The sequence below is a fragment of the Pelophylax lessonae genome, assembly GCF_965119305.1.
Source record: "Pelophylax lessonae genome assembly, chromosome: 2".
NCBI lineage: Eukaryota > Metazoa > Chordata > Amphibia > Anura > Ranidae > Pelophylax > Pelophylax lessonae.
In genome coordinates this window covers 129,803,063-129,824,627 of record NC_138769.1, presented here as the reverse complement: position 1 = coordinate 129,824,627, position 21,565 = coordinate 129,803,063, and the positions used below count along the sequence as shown (strand labels likewise).

At 49.8% G+C, this 21,565-nt stretch overlaps 1 protein-coding gene across 1 annotated transcript in view; it reads right to left on the bottom strand.

The window, feature by feature from the left end:
- The window catches only part of SPAG5 (sperm associated antigen 5), a 374,185-nt gene that overhangs the window by 167,146 nt on the left and 185,474 nt on the right, over nucleotides 1-21,565 (bottom strand). Inside the window, exon 13 of the mRNA XM_082245996.1 lies at nucleotides 251-304. Coding sequence (XP_082102122.1) covers nucleotides 251-304 — 54 coding nt within the window. The remainder of the gene's footprint in view (nucleotides 1-250; nucleotides 305-21,565) is intronic.

Sequence of the window (21,565 nt, the reverse complement as noted above, 5' to 3'; positions counted from 1 at the left end):
TTACGATTATGGTGTATTGTTCGTATAATTTTGAGGAAAATCATGAATTTTATCCATTATGGAATAAGGCTGTAACATAAAATGTGGAAAAATTGAAGCGCCGTGAATACTTTCCGGATGCACTCTATATACTGTATGTATTCTCAGGTACATACAGTTTATACAGCAAACCCAACAACCGCACAAGTTGGTAAGGGAAGTAGTTCATCCGTTAATCGTTTTAAACATTAAGGGGGGGGACAAAAAATACCTGGGTACGACCTCCGCAGACAGATACTTGATGCGATTTTGATATGACTGGCCTCTGAAAGAACAAATTATTTTTTTAACAAGTTAGTCACTGGACACTCAGGGGGCGAGCTGCTAACCAAACTGTTCTAGTGAACTAGGTTATACACACTATGGCTTGCATTTTCAGCTCAATCTTAAAATGTGAGCCAAGGTTTAAAGCCTGCATAGCAACACTGTTCTCTCAGCTTAAAGTATATCTAAACCCCAGAATAAAAATGCAATATATTCAAACTTACCAGTCCTAATTGCTGATGGCTCCATTTGTTTTTCATTTTTAAGGCTTAGTAAGTTTTATGCAAGCACAGAAAAAATCGGATTTTTGTAAGATCTTACCGTAAAATCCTTTTCTCTTAGCTCATTGACAGACGTAGTCTTCTTGATTCACAAGAACTGGGTTATGTTGTCTCCGCAGGAGCAGGACTAGGCAGAAAGAAAAAACGTTCTGGCTCCACCTTAGGGGCAGTCCCTGAGGGTATATCCTCCCTCTCTCTGCTACAAGGCATCAGTTCTGTCACAAAGCAGCAACAGAGAATTTAACCCAACCCAACTCAATGATAGAGGGGCGGGTACTACGTCTGTCAATGAGCTAAGAGAAAAGGATTTTACGGTAAGATCTTACAAAAATCAGATTTTCTCTGTCGCTCATTGACAGACGTAGTCTTCTTGATTCACAAGAACTGGGACATCCAGAAGCAGTGCCACAAATGAGGGGTGGGATTGACCGAAATCAAAATCCAATCTAGAAGGCCCAACCGGTGCCAAACTAGAAGTTTTAAAGGCTCATTATAAACAAAGAATGAGACTCAAATGAAAATTTCCAACGGAAAAAAACCCTCGAGGCAGACCACTGGTCTCCTCAAATGGCGGCCTGCAAAACCTTGCGGCCAAACGAGGCATCAGACGATGCCATTACATCAACTTTATAATGTTTTGTAAAGGTATGCACCGACGACCAGGTAGCCGCCTTGCACACCTGGACCACTGACGCCTGATGGCGAAAGGCCCATGACGCACTAAGTGCCCGAGTGGAGTGCGCCCTAACAGGGAACGGGGGCTCCCGACCCTTAATAGAATAAGCCTGTACCACCGTCTGTCTGATCCATTTGGAAATAGTCGCGGCAGATGCAGGCAACCCCTTTTTGGGTCCATCCGGGATCACAAAAAGTGAATCCGTCTTGCGAAACGAGTTTGTCGTTTTCAAGTATACCCTGATCGCCCGGACCACATCCAAGGAGTGTAAAGCAAACTCCCGAGGATGACTGGGCTTAGGACACAGGGAAGGTAATACAATTTCTTCATTCAGATGAAATTCTGAAACCACTTTTGGTAGGAAGGATGGATTCGGACCAAGAACCACCTGATCTCTATGAACCACCAGATATGGGGAACGACAAGATAAAGCGGCCAGTTCTGACACCCTGCGTGCAGAAGTGATAGCAACCAAGAAGGCCACCTTCTGGGACAACGTAGGTAGAGGAATCTCCCTAATATCTTCAAAGGGAGGTTTCTGAAGAACCGACAATACTAAATTAAGATCCCAGGGTGGTAACGGCGCGCGCACTGGCGGAGCCAGATGTCGCACCCCCTGGATGAAATTCCGCACCAAGGAATGAGTAGCCAAAGGCTTCTGAAAGAAGATAGCTAATGCTGAGACCTGACCCTTGATAGTGCTCAAGGCCAGTTTCTGCTCAACCCCTTGTTGCAGAAAAGCTAATATTCGACTAACCGAATAAGACCGTGGACGGAACCCCAGAGGTTCACACCATGCAATGTAGGACTTCCATGTACGATGATAAATCTTTCTGGAAGTCGCTTTCCTTGCTTTAACTAGAGTAGGAATAACTGAAGCTGACAATCCCTTGTCCTTCAGCACCTGGGTCTCAATAGCCAGGCCGTTAAAGCCAGCGATCGTAAAGCAGGATGGAAGATCGGTCCCTGAGACAGTAGGTCCTCCCTGAGAGGAAGTCTCCACGGGACGTCCGCCACCAGTCTGACCACGTCGGCGTACCAAGCTCGGCGAGGCCAGTCCGGAGCTACCAGGATTACTGGAATTCCTTCCTCCTCTATCCTGCGAAGAAGTCTTGGCAGTAACCCGAGAGGAGGGAAGGCATACATTAGCTGGTATTGCCCCCACGGGGCGATCAGTGCATCTGCGGTCTCTGCTAGAGGATCGCGGGAGCGAGCCACGAATCTCTGTACTTTCCTGTTGAATCGTGATGCCAACAGATCCACATCCGGGGTGCCCCACCATAGGCACAACTGGTGGAAAATTTCTGGATGGAGGGACCATTCCCCCTGATCCAGAGTCTGACGGCTGAGATAATCTGCCTGCCAATTCTCCACCCCCGGAATGAACACCGCAGAGATAGCTGGAACAAATCGTTCCGCCCAGCGAAGAATGCAAGCCACTTCTTTGGCTGCTCGGACACTCTTGGTGCCCCCCTGGTGATTGACATAAGCCACGGCCGTGGCGTTGTCCGACTGGATCCGAACCGGGCTGCCCTGGAGCTGCTCGGTCCAGTGAATCAGACAAAGTCTGATCGCTCTCATTTCCAATACATTTATCGGCAACCTGGATTCTAGATAACTGACCGAGAATTCCTCCCCATCCGGATAGACTGGCATCCGTGGTCACTATCGTCCAATATATTGGCAGAAATGACTTTCCCTGGCTGAGCATCGGAGACCGAAGCCTCCAGACCAGAGAATCTCTGGTCTGTTTGCTCAATCGGATCCGATTGTCCAGGGATTCCGGATTCCGATTCCATCTGAGAAGAATCTCTTGCTGAAGAATTCGGGTATGGGACTGGGCAAATGGGACTGCTTCGAAGGAAGCCACCATCAACCCGAGAACCCTCGTGCAAGTTCGAAGAGAAGACCAGCTGTTGGATAGTAACAACTGGACTGCTGATTGAATCTCCTGGAGTTTCCCTACCGGAAGGAAAACTCTTGACCTGACTGTGTCTAGAATTAGACCCAGATAGTCGAGCCTCTGGGTGGGAACCAGAAATGACTTTTGCTGGTTCACCAGCCACCCGAATTCCTGTAAAGAAATTATAATAATTTCTATGTTTTGTAGCAGGGTCTGAGGAGACTCTGCATGAAGCAGGAGATCGTCTAGGTAACCTAGAATCGATATGCCTCTTTGGCGCAGTAGTGCCAACATTGGGGCCAACACCTTCGTGAAGACCCGAGGAGCAGTGGCGAGACGAAAGGTAACGCCACAAACTGATAGTGGTTCTCTTCTACGGAAAAGCGTAGAAACCGCTGATGTCCTGCGAAAATGGGAATGTGAAGATAGGCGTCCTTGATGTCTATGGACGCTAGGACATCCCCTGGATGCAGGAAGGCTGCTACTGTGCGAATGGATTCCATCTTGAATTTCCTTATGTTGAGAAAGGAATTGAGTGCCCTTAAGTCCAGAATTGGACGCACTTTGCCCTCTTTCCTGGGTATTGTAAATAGGTTTGAATAAAACCCTTGAAAACGTTCTGTCCAAGGAACGTGGACTACCACTCCTTGTTGTAGTAAATCCGTGACTGCTCTCCGCAGATCTTCTAAACGATCCGGGGATAGTCGGATATTGGAAGGGAAGAATCGCGCCGGTGGGAGAGATCGAAACTCGATCTTGTACCCTGACCTTATGACTTCGCAAACCCACTTGTCCCGGATTCTGGAAAGCCATGGATCCGGGAACCGGCGAAGACGTCCCCCCACCCCAGTTATGGGTGGGGGCGCACCTTCAGGCTTTGGACGATTTATCTTCAGGTCTGGAGGGGGCGGGCTTTTGCTTGCCCGACCAACGTCCCCTGAAGCCTCCTGAAGGAGCTTTGGAGGACTTAATCTTTTCACCCGCGGGACGAAAAAACTTTTTGTGAGCAGAGAAAGAAGGCCCTCGTCTTTGACGAGTTCCTTTACCCTTAACATTTTGCGGTAAAAAGGTGCTCTTTCCACCCGTGAGATCCTTAATGATCTCATCTAAGTTGGCTCCAAATAGACGCTCTCCTAAAAAGGGGATATTAGCCAATGCTTTTTTGGAACCTTGGTCGGCTAACCAACCTTTTAGCCACAGTGTACGCCTGAGAACCACTGCTGAAACTGATGCTCGCGCCAATAATGGAGTGGCGTCTAACGCCGAATCACACACAAACTGTAACCCCTGTATCATTTGTTCCAACAAATCTGATACCGCCTGAGGGACCTCTTCTAAGTTCCGGCGTAACCACTTGGTCCATTCAGTTACAGTCTGCGAAACCAGACCAATAGCAATTATTGGTCTGAAAGCTGATCCAATCAAGGAAAACATGGTGCGAGACATAGCTTCTATCTTGCGATCCACTGGATCTTTAAAAGACGGAGCGTCTTCTAAAGGAATAACCGTGGCTTTATTCAATCTAGCAATTGGTGAATCCACCACTGGTGGTTCTGTCCATTTCTTAATGAGGGTTTCCTCAAACGGATAACGCCTGTTAACGCGTTTAGAAATAGCAGAGGTGCGTTTTGGCAGACTCCATTCTTCTTTGATTGGATTGCCAAAACATTTGGGCAATGGAAAAACCTTCGCCACTTTGATGCGTTTTTTAGTCCCAAAAGGGATTTCAGTTTCAGCTATTTCCGACGGAATACCCTGTAATCTTAAGGTTTCTTGAACAGATACAATGAGTGCGTTTACCAACGCTTCCTCTCGGGCTATGGCTGATGCCGAAACATCCTTCTCACTGTCTGAAGAGACAGTACCCGAGACACCAATCCCAGATGAAGTACCTGCAACTGCAGAAATAGGCTCAGATTCTGAATCCGAAGTTTCAGATAATAAGGGGTTAGGCGGGGGTCGCTTTCTTGCGCCCTGTCCCTGACAAGCCACTTCCACCCGGGACACAAAAGTTTCCATAATAGCTGACAATGATTCAACCGTCAGTGGGGTGCTGGAGGATCCTGCAGACACCTCGAGGGGATCCGGTGGAGATACATGAGTGGCAGGGTCCATGTTAATTCAGGACACCTCTGCCAGAAAAAACAAAAAACTTTTTTTTTTAAATAAATAAAAAAAATACCTCTTTTTTTTTTTTTATGTGTCTCCCCCTAGCGCAATAGCGCCCCTCAGAGTACCTGCTTCTCGATCCCCACAGAGAGAGAGAGGGACCCCCAAGGCTCACCACCCGATGCAGAGAAGTTTCCAACCAACGGCAGTCAGCGTCTGTCTTTACACACTGGAAAGAGCTGTGTTCGTTTTCCCGGGTAGAAGGACGTGGCTCCGCCCCCTGTGTACGCCTTCCGGCGTTCCCAGCTCTCCACGAGGTAGCTGGGCTCATCAAACATGGCCGCCCCCATACAGGAGACAATAGACTCCAAAAACATGGCAGCCGGCGTGACCTGAGGACATTCATGCACCCGGTCTACGGCAAAATGGCGGCGGACTGCCGAAATCGTTTTTCCCAGCACATCCACCTGCATCTCTGCTAAGTGGCGGTTTATTGATCTGCAGGAGGTACACTACAATTAAGGTAGGATTATACCTCCTATGTCTGCTGTAATACTACAGTCTGCTGGGTAGAGTGTTAGCTCTCAAACCAAGTCCACTTCCCACCAAACACAACGAGGAAAAAAGGGAACGTTTACTCACCATACCGAACCGACAGGCACCCTCTCTTCACAATACCCTCTCCACCGGGGTGGGGGGTTGTGGACCACTCCGGACGCCTCGACTCTCTGGTTCCTGGTGTCCAAGCGAGACTTTTAACTCGCAAGGTCAGTCCCTCCAATGGGACTCCATCGCGGCCGACCCAGCACGGAGCTCTGGTCTGCACGCGCTCGTAGGCAGAAACCGGGGTGACCACTGGATCTCAACATCCAGCCCGTCGCCCGGCCCCGCATACTTACTTGAATGTGTCGCGGCCGACCAAGCGCAATGCAATGGTCTGCGCGCGCTCGTAGGCCGGCTGGGGTGACCACTAGTGTCGCCCAGTCCGGCGTATTTGCTTGAAGATCTCACAGGAAAAAACACTGGAGAAAACTACCTAAAAAATATTTTTTCTAAAGAAAAAAATCTTGCCAGGACCAAAAAGATCCCAGCAAGGAACTTAGGTCCTTACTCCTGACTAGACAGAAAAAAACTGATGCCTTGTAGCAGAGAGGGAGGATATACCCTCAGGGACTGCCCCTAAGGTGGAGCCAGAACGTTTTTTCTTTCTGCCTAGTCCTGCTCCTGCGGAGACAACATAACCCAGTTCTTGTGAATCAAGAAGACTACGTCTGTCAATGAGCGACAGAGAAAACAGAATTTTTGTAAAATTTTACCTGTAAAATTCGTTTCTCTGAGTCCTCCGACAGTCGCTGCCTCCTCTAAGTCATCACTGTTGGGTATTGACTTCCCATCCGCAGGAGTAGCTAGGCATATAGACTTAGTCAAAAGACAAAAGGCATTAGCATATACACACCCATGGGGGCTGTCCCATCTGGTAAATACCCCCCCTGCATCACCACTCCCAACTCAGTTTGGTAGTATAGCAGTAGGTAATAAGAACCCCAAAAGAGGGGCGGGGGCGGCGACTGTCGGAGGACTCCGAGAAAGGAATTTTACAGGTAAGATTTTACAAAAATTTTGTTTTCTCTTACGTCCTCCGACAGTCGCCGCCTCCTCTAAGTCATCACTGTTGGGATGCCCCAAAGCAGTATAGACATGAGGGGTGGGAGACGCAACCGTAGAAAAGGCAACGCAGTACCCACATCAGAGAAAAATGGATTTTTGTAAAATCTTACCGTAAAATCCTTTTCTCTTAGCTCATTGACAGACGTAGTCCTCGGTGATACACCACCTTCGGGTTATGTTGCCTTCACAGGAGCAGGACTAGACAGGAAATTAAAAAGCTCTGGCCACACCCTAGGGGCAGTCCCAGAGGGTATATCCTCTCTCTCTCTGCCTCAGCAAATCAGTTATGTGAAAAAGCAGTCTTTAGAGATTTAACCCAACCCAACTCAAAAAAATAGAGGGGCGGGGACTACGTCTGTCAATGAGCTAAGAGAAAAGGATTTTACGGTAAGATTTTACAAAAATCCATTTTTCTCTAGCGCTCATTGACAGACGTAGTCCTCGGTGATACACCACCTTCGGGACGTCCCAGAGCAGTATCACAACTGAGGGGTGGGAAAATGAAATCAAATCCCAATCTAGAAGGCCCAACCGGTGCCAACTAGAAGTTTACAATGCTCATCCTTAATGATGAGACTCAACAAAAGAGAGAAAAAAATTTTTCTTTTTTTTTTTTTTTTCAAACAGAAAAAACCCTCGAGGTAGACCACCGGTCTCCTCAAATTGCGGCCTGCAAAACCTTGCGGCCAAATGAGGCATCCGCCGATGCCGTCACATCAATTTTATAGAATTTTGTAAAGGTATGTACCGACGACCAAGTGGCCGCCTTACATACCTGGACCACTGACGCCTGATGGCGAAAGGCCCAGGAAGTACTGAGCGCTCGAGTGGAGTGCGCCCTAACAGGGAACGGAGGACTCTGACCCTTAATAGAATAAGCCTGTACCACCGTTTGTCTAATCCATTTGGCAATGGTCGCGGCAGATGCAGGCAAACCCTTTCTGGGGCCATCCGTGATCACAAAAAGTGAATCCGTCTTACGGAATGATTCCGTAGCTTTCAGGTATACCCTGATTGCCCGAACCACATCTAAGGAATGCAACGCATGTTCCCGATGATGCTTGGGCTGAGGACACAAGGAAGGTAGTACAATATCTTCAGATGAAAATCTGAAACCACCTTAGGAAGAAAAGATGGCTTAGGATGAAGTACTACCTTATCCCTATGAATCACTAGGTATGGGGACTGGCATGATAATGCAGCCAGTTCTGACACCCTGCGAGCAGAAGTAATAGCCACCAAGAAGGCCACCTTCTGGGATAAAGTAAGCAAGGGAATCTCCCTGATGTTTTCAAAGGGAGGTTTCTGTAGAACCGACAAAACCAAATTAAGATCCCAAGGCGGTAAGGGCGCGCGGACTGGAGGAGCCAGGTGCCGCACCCCCTGGATGAAATTCCGCACCAAGGATTTGGTAGCTAAAGGCTTCTGAAAGAAGATTGCTAATGCTGAAACTTGACCCTTGATGGTGCTCAAGGCTAGCTTCTGCTCAACCCCTTGTTGCAAAAAGGCCAATATTCGAGACACCGAATAGGTACGTGGAGGAAATCCTAAAGATTCGCACCACGCAATATAAGTCTTCCATGTGTGATAATAGACTTTGCTGGAAGTCGCTTTCCTTGCTTTAATAAGGGTAGGAATGACTGAAGTAGACAAACCTCTGTCCTTCAGTACTTGGGTCTCAATGGCCAGGCCATTAAAACCAGCGACTGTAAAGCACGAAGGTAAATTGGTCCTTGAGACCACAGACACTCCCTGAGACGAAGTTCCCACGGAACGTCTGCGACTAGCATGTCCAAGTCGGCCAGGCCGGCTTGAGGAGGCCAGCCTAGAATTTCTAGGACCACTGGCGCTGATTGGATCTGAACCAGGCGTCCCTAGAGCTATCTGGCCCCGACCATCCGAGAAAGTCTGGTCGTTTTCTGTTTCCACACATTTATCAGATACCTGATAGTTATCAGGAAAGGTGATCTTTTCTGGTTGAACCTCAGGGACCGAAGTCACCCGACTAGAGGCTACTTGGCCTATCTGGTCAACCAAATCCGATTCCTGTGAGGTATCGGGACTAATCTTAGGAAAAGGTAAAGGAAAAGATCTATTCAGGGAACGGTAACTACCGCTTCCTGTGGTACTTAAATGTTGGAAGGGAAGAATCGCACCGGTGGTAGTGGTTGATACTCGATCTAATGTCCTGAATACCGGTGAAAACGTCCCCCCACCCTGAAACCGGGTGGGGGCGCACCTTCAGGCTGTGTACTCCTTTGCTTCGGGTTTGGCTGGGTTGGTCCTCTGCTTGTCCGACCAGCCCTTCTTGAACCCTCCTGGAGGAGTCTTGCCTTTCCCGCTAGTACCAGCCGGGCGCCCTTTATGGGCGGTAAAGAAAGGTCCTCGCTTGTTGCGAGGTCCCTTAGCTTTTGCAGCCTGTGGCAAAAAAGTGCTCTTGCCCCCAGTGGCATCCTTAATGATTTCATCTAGGTTGGCCCCAAATAGACGATTGCCCTGAAAAGGGAGATTGGTCAAGGTCTTTTTGGAACCTAGGTCAGCTGACCAGCATTTTAACCACAGCACACGTCTGAGGATCACTGCTAACTTAGATGCATGCCCTAATAAGGGAGTTGTGTCCAAGGCTGCGTCACAGATAAACCGTAGCCCTTGTATGATCTGTTCCATCAAATCAGATGTCTCCTGGGGAATATTTTTTCCCCTAAGATCTTGGCGTACCATTTTCGCCCATTCCGTAAGTGTCTGGGAAACTAGCCCAATAACAATTACTGGTCTAAATGCTGACCCTATCAGAGAAAAGATAGTGCGGGACTCTGCTTCTATCTTTCGATCCACCGGATCCTTAAAGGACGAAGTGTCCTCCACTGGAATAACTGTGGCTTTATTCAGCCTGGAAATAGGCGGATCCACGACTGGTGGTACCGTCCATTTCTTAATGATGGATTCCTCTAACGGATAGCGTCTAGCAATACGCTTGGAAATAGTAAAGGTACGTTTAGAATGCTCCCATTCTCCTTTAATCTGATTACCAAAACATTTAGGTACAGGAAAAGCCTTCGCCGTCTTGATGGGCTTATTAGTACCAAAAGGCCTCTCTGTTTCAGTTGCCTCTGCCGGTAAAGCCTCAAGTTTTAAGGTTTCTTGCACTGCCACAACTAGTGCGTCCACCAATGCTTCTTCCTGAATTATAGCAGGAGAAGAAGCGTCCTCCTCAATGTCTGAGGGGGCTTTACCTGGGATAACAGCCCTGGCAGAGGAACCTGCAACTGCCGTGACCATCTCTGAATCTGAGTCAGAGGTGTCAGATAGTATAGGGGTAGGCGGGGGTCGCTTCCTTGACCCCCGTCCCTGACAGGCCGCCTCCACCCGAGCCACCATAGACTCCAAAATTGCTGTAAATGACTCTATACTCTGTGCACCGGCGGGTCCCGAGGCCCCCTCGAGGGAAACAGGTGGGGGAATATGTGTGGCAGGGTCCATGATAACTCCAGTTACTTCCTGGATAATATAATTCAAAAGAAAAAAACTTTTTTTTTTTTTTTTTTCTGACCCCCAGCGCCACAAAAAGCCCCTTAGTGTTACCTGCTAGGGATCCCTATCGATCGAGAGAGAGAGAGATAGACCCCCAGGCTCACTACTTGATGCTCAGAGTTAAACTGCAACAGCTTACAGCGCTGTCTTGACAAACAGGAAGTCTTTTGGCTGGCAGTCCCAGGAAGAAAGGAGGCGGCTCCGCCCCTCTGCACGCCTTCCGGCGCCTCCCACAAGCTCCACGAGGTGTAGGATCACCTCAAACATGGCCGCCCCCATGCTGGAGACACGAGGCTACGCCAAAATGGCGGCTCGTGCGATCCAGCAAAAAAAATGGCGGCGGCCTGTACTGACTAGCGGTGTGCTGCAAGGCACACAACACTCTCTCTGCATGGGGATATGGCGTGGTTGGTGGTACCGGCCCTGGCGGACCGCATGGCCGTTCGGGAGGCCTGCTAATAGCTGGAGATCTGATTTGGAAGGCAGTCTACATGTCCGTGGCTTCTGACTGGTAGGTAGCTTATACTTAACCCATAAGATTCCCAGAATGCCACAGATTACATCTTTAAAACATGTATACAATAGATTGTTAGCTCCCAAACCAAGCCTCCTGGCTTTTTGCACACATAAAATCACACTCAAAGTAGGAGGATTTGTGACATGTTATAGGATAGAAAGGACTCTTTCTTACCATACAGAGAGGGGCCCGCGTTCACCACAAACCCCGTCAGGGAAAAAGGGGGAACATACTACTCACCATACCGGAACCAGGCGGGCACCAACTCCTGACAGTACCCCTCTCCACCGGGGCGGGAGGGCTGTCGACCGATACGGACGCCGTGACTCATGGTCTTTGGCGTTTCAGCGAGACGTTTAACTCGCGGGTTCAGTCCTTTTAATGGGACTTTGTCTCGGCCGACCCAGCGCGGAGCTATGGCCTGCACGCGCTCGTAGGCTGAACTGGGGTGACCACCGGATCTCAACATCCAGCCCGTCGCCCAGTTCAGCTTTCTTGCTTGAAGATCTCACAGGAACACTGGAGAAAAAAAGCTGTCTAAAAATCCTTTAAGAAAAAAATTCTTGCCAGGACCTAAGATCCCAGCAAGGTATCTAGGTCCTTACTCCTAACTAGACAGAAAATAACTGATTTGCTGAGGCAGAGAGAGAGAGGATATACCCTCTGGGACTGCCCCTAGGGTGTGGCCAGAGCTTTTTAATTTCCTGTCTAGTCCTGCTCCTGTGGAGGCAACATAACCCGAAGGTGGTGTATCACCGAGGACTACGTCTGTCAATGAGCGCTAGAGAAAGGAATCTTACATGCACTGTAAGAGAACCAACTGGGCAACAGAAAACAACAATGCTCAACAGGAGCAACAGCCCAGGAAAGCAAATGCCAACAGCCAGGGACTCAGAAAAAAACACAAGGGTCCATCATGGCACTGCCGCACTGAGAAATTTGCGGCCAAAGGAAGCATCAGCTGATGCCAGAACGTCTACTTTGTAGAATTTTGAAAAAGTGTGCACCGACGACCAAGTCGCAGCCTTGCACACCTGGGCCACCGAGGCCCGATGCCAATAGGCCCAGGATGCACTCACAGATCTGGTGGAGTGCGCCTTAACAGGGAAGGGCGGAACCCGTTCCTTCAAGGTGTAAGCCTGTTCAATGGTCTGTCTGATCCATTTGGCAATAGTGGCTGCAGATGCAGCCATGCCCCTCCGAGGTTCCTCAGGAAGGACAAAGAGGGAATCCGTCTTCCGAAAGGACTCCGTAGATGACAGGTAAACCCTGATCGCCCTGACAACATCCAAAGAGTGCAAAGCAACCTCCTTAGAATGCTTAGGCTTCGTACAAAGCGAAGGCAGGACAATGTCCTCATTAATGTGGAACTCAGAGACCACCTTAGGAAGAAAGGAGGGATGCGGACGCAAAACCCCCTTATCCCGGTGAATCACCAAGTACGGAGAACGGCAAGATAACGCTGCCAGTTCCGACACCCTGCAAGCCGAAGTGATCGCCACCAAAAAGTCAACCTTCTTAGACAGCAGAGGCAACGATATTTCCCGAATGTTTTCAAAGGGAGCACGCTGTAAGACGGACAGAACCAAGTTCAAGTCCCATGGAGGTAAGGGCTCCTTCCTGGGAGAAGCCAAATGTCGCACACCTTGAATGAAGGTGCGAACCAGAGAGTGAGACGCCGCAGGGCGTTGAAAAAGAATAGCCAGTGCGGACACCTGGCCTTTGATCGTGGCCGGCGCTCCAGGCGCTGGTCCACCCCAGACTGGAGGAAGGCCAACACTCTGGACACCGAGTACGAGCGAGGGGAGAACCCCCTGGACTCACCAGGCGAAATAAGCCTTCCAGGTACGGTAATAGATTTTACCGGAGGAGGTCTTTCTAGCCTTGACAAGGGTAGGGATGACCTCAGAAGAGAGACCCCTGTCCTTCAGGACCTGGGTCTCAACAGCCAGGCCGTTAAAGCCAGCGACTGTAAAGCAGGATGGAAGATCGGACCCTGAGACAGGAGATCTTCCCGCAGAGGCAGACGCCACGGAGGCGCCACTGCCAGGTGAACAACGTCGGCGTACCAGGACCAGTGTGGCCAGTCCGGAGCCACCAGAATCACCAGGTGCGGTTCCGAGACCAATCTGCGGAGGAACCGGGCTAGTAACTGAATCGGAGGAAAGGCATACATCAGACGATACTGATGCCAAGGGGCTACCAACGCATCCGAGGCATCCGCCAACGGATCACGCGTTCTTGCCACGAACCTTTCCACCTTTTGATTTAGCCGGGATGCGAACAGATCCACGTCCGGGGATCCCCACCTCGCACACAGCATTTGAAAGACCTCCGGGTGTAGGGACCATTCCCCCTGGTCCAGGGTCTGGCGGCTCAGATAGTCGGCCTGCCAATTCTCCACACCCGGAATGTGAACTGCCGAGATCGCCGGGACATGAGCCTCGGCCCAAGACAGAATGTCGGTCACCTCCCGGGCCGCCCGAGCACTCCTGGTGCCCCCTTGGTGGTTGATGTAGGCCACAGCGGTAGCATTGTCCGTCTGTACCCGGACAGGACGGCCCCGAAGACGGCCCGACCACTGGAAGAGACAGAGTTTTATCGCTCGCAATTCCAGCACATTTATAGGGAGGAAGGACTCTTCCTCTGACCAAGTGCCCTGGGCAGACAGGTTGCCCAGATCTCCACCCCAGCACGACAGGCTGGCATGCGTGGTAATCACCGTCCACACCAACGGACGGAAGGACTTTCCTTCCGCCACCGACGGGGACTGGAGCCACCACAGAAGAGCCAATCTGGTCTGACGACTCAAGGAGACACACAGATCCAGGGACTGAGGCAGTCTGTCCCACCTGGCCAGGATCTCCGCTTGGAGAGCCCACGTGTGGAACTGAGCAAAGGGTATCGCCTCGAAGGCCGATACCATCAACCCCAGGGCCCACATACAGGTCCTGAGTGACGAGGACGGGTTGTCCCTGAGGGACCTGAGCTCGTCCTGCAAAGTCCGGAATTTGTCCTCCGGCAAGAACACCTTTGCCTGAGCCTGAGTCCATAATCATTCCCAGGTAGGGAAGACGAAGCGATGGAGACATTGATTTTTGAACGTTGATGGTCCACCCGAACTCCTGCAGCGTCTGTACCGCGGTGGACAGATCGCGCACTAGGTCCTGGCTGGCACGTGATCTCAGAAGTAGATCGTCCAGGTAACCCAAGACCGCAATGCCCTGAGCCCTCAGTAGGACCAGAACCGGTGCCAACACTTTGGTAAACACCCTTGGTGCCGAAGCGAGACCGAAAGGTAACGCCACAAACTGGTAGTGGTCCTCTGCGATAGCAAACCGAAGGTACCGCTGATGATCCTCGAAAATGGGGATGTGCAGGTACGCATCTTTTAGATCTATCGAGGCCAGGAATTCCCCTAGACTCAAGGAGGCCACCACCGAACGTAGAGATTCCATCCGGAACTTCCGAACACGCACGAAGCGGTTCAGCGCTTTTAGGTCCAGAATAGGACGCACTTTGCCCTCCTTTTGGGGCACAGTGAACAGATTCGAATAAAACCCCCGAAACCTATCCCGATGAGGCACCGGGACAATCACTCCCCGAGCAAGCAGGTCCTGCACCGCTTGATGCAAGTCCTGCAGACGCCCAGGAAGCAGATGAAGATTGGAGGGAAAGAATCTGTCCGCCGGCTGGGAAAGAAATTCAATCTTGTATCCCGATCGAACGATTTCCAGAACCCACCTGTCCGATAGCCGGAGGAACCAAGGTTGGAGGAAACCGCGCAAACGTCCCCCCACCCCTGAAACGGGTGAGGGTGCCCCTTCAGGCAGAGGCGGATTGACCCGCCGCGCCAGCATTGCCGGACTTCTGCTTACCCACCCAGGGCTTCTTCTGACTGCCCTGGGCCTTGAAGGGCTTGCCCTTGGATTGGTTCCTAAAGGCAAGAAAGGACCCCTGATTGGATCTAGGCGCAGAACCCCTCTCGCCTCGAAAAGACTTGTTCTTCGGGTTCTGGGGCAGCATAGTGCTCTTGCCCCCCGTGACGCCTTTCACCAGGATGTCCAAAGCCTCGCCAAAAAGGCGAGAGCCAGCATAGGGAAAACCAGCAACTGTTTTCCGGGAGGACTGGTCAGCCGACCAGTTCTTCAGCCATATCAGTCGCCGGTTAAGCACCGCGACACTAGAGAGGCGAGCCACTAAGGGGGCCTCATTCAAGGCTGCATCACACAAATACATGACTCCTTGGTGGATCTGATCCACCATTTCCAGCCGGGCAGGCGGAACACCATCAGACACGAGATTGCTCCTAAGCATCTTAGTCCAATCAGCCACCGCCTGAGCCACCAGAACGGACGCGAATATGGGTTTGAGCAACGAACCCGCCACCGTATAGGAATGGCGAGCTAGAGACTCACACCGCCGGTCCGTGGGATCCCGGAAAACCGGGGTATCCTCAGTAGGAACCAAGGTAGCCTTGTTTAACACGGCCACAGTGTGATCTAACTGTGGAGGCACACACCATCGTGATTCCGTAGCCGGCGCAAAAGGATAAAGCAATATGAACCGACTAGGTACCAGGAATGGACGTTTAACGTGCGCCTTATTTCATTAACAGTGTAATGAAATTCAGCTGGGCAGGGGAAAACCTGCGCAGACTTGCGGGTCCTGTGCGTCCCAAATGAGGACACAACGCCCAGAGGACAGAGCTCATACTCTAAATGCAAGGTTTCCTTAACAGAAACAATTAACTCGTCCATGGTCGCCCGCTCTTCAGGTGACCCTGGGGAGGAGGTATCAACCCCCTCCATATCAGCCTCCCCCTCGGACCCCGGGGGGTCCAGGGATGAGCGGGACCCTGAAAAGGGCACGCTCTTAGCAGCAGCCATATCCCCATCTGAATCAGAAGAGGGAGACAATCTGGGCCTCTTTTTTGCAGCACGTTCAGACATCAGCATTTCCATATTAGACACCAAAGTTGCCACTACAGCAGCTAAATCGGGTCGCAGCGGGGCCACAGGAGAACTGGGGACCCACACTAAAGCTGGGGGGAACTTGCTTTCCTGAGAATCCATTGCTCAAAGTTCACAGAAAAAAACAGTGCAATAAAATGTGTACTGCCCCTTTTAAATCGCTGCGGAATGCGCAGCCCACCGCTACAGCTACAGTGACAAAGACCCCAAAAGGAGAGAGAAAACTGAGCCAGAAGCGATAATACAGAGGAATATTGAGAGCGATAACCTACAGAGCCCGCAGAGTGTTGCCACCGACGTCCTGCTGCATATGGAAAGGAAGTGCTGCTGAAGTAGGCTGAACTTAAAGACTTTCAGTCTTAGGGAAAATGGCTGCCCCCTAGGATTGCATTAGAGGCTTCAAGAAAATGGCAGCCGAACATGCGGTCGGACCGATCGTTCTACACCCACCAAAATGGCAGCGGATGGCGCCAAAACAGCATGCAGTATTGCCCACAGAGAGGCTGACCATGCCTGCCCAAATCAAAGATGGCGGACCGCGCGAGTTCACTCCGCCGCGGTCGCCACACAACGCCTGCACCCCCAACAATGCACCGAAGTGACACAGGGAAGGGGACCCCCACACATACAGAAAACTGCACAAGCGATCCCCGCTGGGACCGCATCAGGGAGTCACACAGGCACAGACATAGGGGACACACAGCAACACAGACTGCCACCCCAGACAGAGGCCCCACACAGAAGTACTTACCTGTACCAGATGGCGTGGGAAGCCTCTATGCACGGAAAACCGCTGTCCTCACCTGACAGGGAGTGCCATGAGCCAGGGACATGACACTGCAGCACCGCAGATGTGTCCTGTGAGGTAGCCACCTCACGGCTGCATCCCTGCAGCGAACAGGGATGGGTCGTTCGTAGTGCCAGGGCGAGCCATAGCTGAACGCTCGATGGCGGGCTGGGGGTCCATCTGACCCTCATGCTCTGGAGAACCAGGGCGGTCAGTCCGAATCCCAGCACCGCATGATCCAACTTCATCCGAAGAGAAGACTAACACTAGAAGCTGACAAAATAAACAGCTAGTAAAGTAAGAGAAAACTGACATTTTCAAAGAAAATCAAATAAAAGATTAGGAAGGCTGAGACTGAAGCCCCAGCACAAGTTAAGCCTGACTACTCCTAACGCTAGGCAGATTAAAACTGAGTTGGGAGTGGTGATGCAGGGGGGGTATTGACCAGATGGGACAGCCCCCATGGGTGTGTATATGCTAATGCCTTTTGTCTTTTGACTAAGTCTATATGCCTAGCTACTCCTGCGGATGGGAAGTCAATACCCAACAGTGATGACTTAGAGGCGGCGGCGACTGTCGGCGGACGTAAGAGAAATATCTACCGATTCTGTCCTATTGTCCTTGTAACTTCTTGTTCACTGAACAGTGCAAACTGCCTACCCAGCTATCTTCTGTGAACTACTTAGAAACTATACTTCCATGCAAAAGAGATAAGAGGGGAGCAGTTTATAGTCCAAATCGTGAGAGTAGCCTTGGGAGACAACATTGCTTCCCCACAGAGTGGACTGAACACAGTCAACCTAGAGGCAGAATCACAATTTGAAAATACAGGAAAAATCCCCCAAAAAAAACAAGTCTAAATAAAGGCAGCACACCACATCAAAAGGACTTCTAAGTGCAGGGGGTTGCACAGGCAGGGATTGCATTGGCAACTATCATCTTGGATAAAGTATTAATATTGGATTAAGTATTACACTTCGGCTCAGCACTATCTAAAAAGCTCTTCTCTATCCCTCCACAGGTAATCTATGCTGCTTTCAAAATCCACCTTTAACTGAAATAGAATCCTTGTTTCTAATTTGCTCAATGGTAATCTATGCTGCTTTCAATATCTTTACCTCTGTCCATAGAACACTGATGTTTGTTTTGCTTTCTCTTGTCTATACCTAAATTATGAGCTGTCCTTATCTTTATTACTCTGCCATTCTGCTCTCTTGCTATTTCTTGTAGTCTGTCTTTGGTGTGAGAAGTTTATTTTGTCAGCCATGTGTCCCTCCTATGCAATCCTAATTGATTAATTGGCAATACCTCCACCCGACTCCGTATAAATGTAAGCCCTTTCTAGGGGATGCACAGGCGGGGATTGCATTGGCAACTATCATCTTGGATAAAGTATTAATATTGGATTAAGTATTACACTTCGGCTCAGCACTTCAGCGAAAACACAAAGCACACAACTGCAAGCCAACAGACAGAATACAGGTGACCTGAGTCTCTATACAACTTTTCCATCTCACATTCAGTCTACTTCTCAATCTCACCACCCTGTATTATGCAATCCCTAATTCTCCTTCTCATGATTGCATCCTCTCCTAAAACTTTCTCTCCTTTACCCCTCTTCTCCGCCCCACAGCTTGCATATATCACCCTCACTCCTATCCTCACCTTTATACTGCACTCATCAACTCCTGCTGATTCTCAACCCACACACCAATAAAACCTACATGACACTGAGATGTGTCCCCCCTCATAAATCATACTCCCATATCACCTCCCTCACCCTTCTGCTTCTCTTAACCTCTGGAGATATTTCCCCAAATCCTGGACCCCCCATCATTTACCTTTGGCAAACATACCCGTCACCCCCTATCCTCTGACACCAGTCGAAATCCACACAATCTGGTTTCTATTCCTCTTCTGCCTAGAGCCAACCTCCCCTTCTCCTGCACCCTCTGGAATGCCCGCTCTATTTGCAACAAACTCACCTCTGTCCATGACCTATTTATCACAAACTCCTTCAACCGGCTTGCAATGACTGAGACCTGGCTTCAAGAATCTGACTCTCCTTCTCCTGCTGCCCTCTCCCATGGTGGCCTCCTGTGGACTCACTCTCCCAGGCCTAGTGGATGGAAAGGAGGTGGGGTTGGAATTCTGCTTTCCCATCAAAGCACATTTCAGGTTCTTCATCCACCCCCTTCTCTGTCTGTCTCCTCATTTGAAGCTCACTGTATTCGTCTATTTTCTCCAGTTTCGTTGAGAATTGCTGTGATCTATCGGCCTCCTGAACCGGTATCGATCTTCCTTGATGGCTTCTCTGCCTGGCTACTCTTTCTCTCTTCTGAAATTCCCACAATCATTCGTGGAGACTTCAAAATCCCTGTTAATCTTAACACTCCTGCTACTTCTAAACTTTTGAGCTTAACCTCCTCTTTTGACCTAAAACAATGGACCCATGCTTCTACATACTCTAATAGCAACAGCCTTGACCTCATGTTCTCCTACCTATGCACCCCTCGCAACCTCTCCAACATTCCATTCCCTCTCTCTGATCACTACCTCAGTTTCAGTCTCTCCTTGTCCTCCTCCTTACCTTTCAACTACCGAACAATCACCCGTAGAAACCTTCGCCATCTTAACCCTTCACTTCTTTTTTCTGCTACAGATTGTCTCTTCAACACAATCTCATCCCTTTCCTGCCCCAACATGGCCACTTCTGTCTACAACAGTTCTGTCATCTACCCTGGATGCTTTGGCCCCCCTCACTACACACATAACCAGGCCCCGGCCGCTACAACCCTGGCAGACAGACAATACCAGAAGCCTCAAAAAACGTAGTCGAGCTCTTGAGCGTCTGTGGCGTAATACTAAGTCACAGCAAGATTTCAGCCAATATAACTTTGCCCTCCCAAATACAGTTCCTGCCTCCACACTGCCAAACAGACCTACTTTATCACTCGCACAGTCCCCGTCAACTCTTTTCTACCTTTTTCTTCGTCCTCCATTGCTTCCACCCACTAACTTACTCACTGCCCAAGAGATTGCCAATCACTTCAAAAATAAGATTGATGCAATTCGTGAAGAGATCTTTACACTATAGATATCTCCCTCACCTTACACACCTTGTCCTCCTGCACAATCAATACTTCCCTTGTTTAACCCAACTACTGTAGAGGAAGTCACTAAAAGTTTTTCTAATGCCCACCTAACTTCCTGCCCCCTGGACCCTGTTCCTTCTCAAAATACTATGGTCACCCTCTGACTCTATCCTACACTCTAACTCATATCCTCAACCTCTCCCTCTACACTGGCATCTTCCCCAACTCTATAAAACATGTGCTAGTAACTCCCATACCAAAGAAAGCCTCACTAGACCCCACCAATCTTAATAAATTAAGACCCATCTCCTTACTCCCTTTTGCTTCCAAACTCCTTGAATGTTTAGTCTACAACCGCCTGAGCAAGCACCTCATTGAGAATAAAGTCTTTGATCCCCTTCAGTCTGAATTTCGTCGGCAACACTCTACAGAAACTGCTCTCCTAAAACTTACAAATGACTTACTAACAGCTAAAACCAATGGTCACTACTCAATACTCTTGGACCTCTCTGCTGCCTTTGATACTGTTGACCACCCCCTCCTTCTCAAAAAACTCAGTTTGCTCAGTCTCCGTGGCTGTGCTCTCCATTGGTTCGAATCTTACCTATCTCACCGCACCTTCAGTGTCACTTGCAATTCCACTTACTCCCCTGCAACTCCTCTTACTGTTGGGGTCCCCCAAGGTTCTGTCCTTGGACCGCTACTATTCTCAATCTATACCTCCTCCCTGGGTCAGCTAATAGCCTCCCATGGCTTCCACTACCATTTCTATGCTGACGACACCGAAATCTACCTCTCTACCCCTCAGCTCACCCCATCAGTCTCCTCCCTCATCACTGATCCACTAACAGACATATCAGCCTGGATGTCTCACCACTTCCTCAAACTGAATCCATCTAAAACCGAGCTCATAATATTTCCTCCTCCACGTGCCCCTTCCACGGAATTCTCTGTCAAGATCAATGGAACAACTATCAGTCCTTCCACACATGCCAGGGTGCTAGGGGTAACCCTGGACTCTGCACTGTCCTTTCAGGCTCACATCCAATCCCTGTCCAAATCATGCCGCCTTAACCTCCGCAACATCGCTAGAATACAGCTCTTTTTAACCAATGACACCACCAAGCTTTTAATTCACGCCCTGGTTATCTCTCGCCTCGACTATTGCAACTCCCTCCTCATTGGATTACCCTTACATAGATTATCCCCCCTTCAATCCATAATGAATGCTGCTGAAAGACTTATCCAACCTTACCAACCGTTCAGTGTCCTCCACCCCTCTCTGCCAATCCCTTCACTGGCTTCCACTCACCCAATGAATATAATTCAAAGTGCTAACAATAGTTTACAAAGCCATCCACAACTCTGCCCCCAGCTACATCACTAACCTGATCTCAAAATATCAACCAAGCCGCTCTCTTCGGTCCTCCCAAGACCTCCTGCTCTCTAGCTCCCTTGTCACCTCTTCCCATGCTCGCCTCCAGGATTTCTCCAGAGCTTCTCCCATTCTTTCGAACTTTCTACCCCAATCTGTCCGACTGTCCCCTAATCTATCCATCTTTAGACGATCCCTGAAAACCCTTCTCTTTAAAGAAGCCTACCCGGCTACTAACAACACGGTTTCACTTGCTCCATCAGCTCATCCCCCACAGCTTTTGCCTTTTGTATCAATTGACCCTCCCTTTTAGATTGTAAGCTCTAAAGAGCAGGTCCCTCTGATTC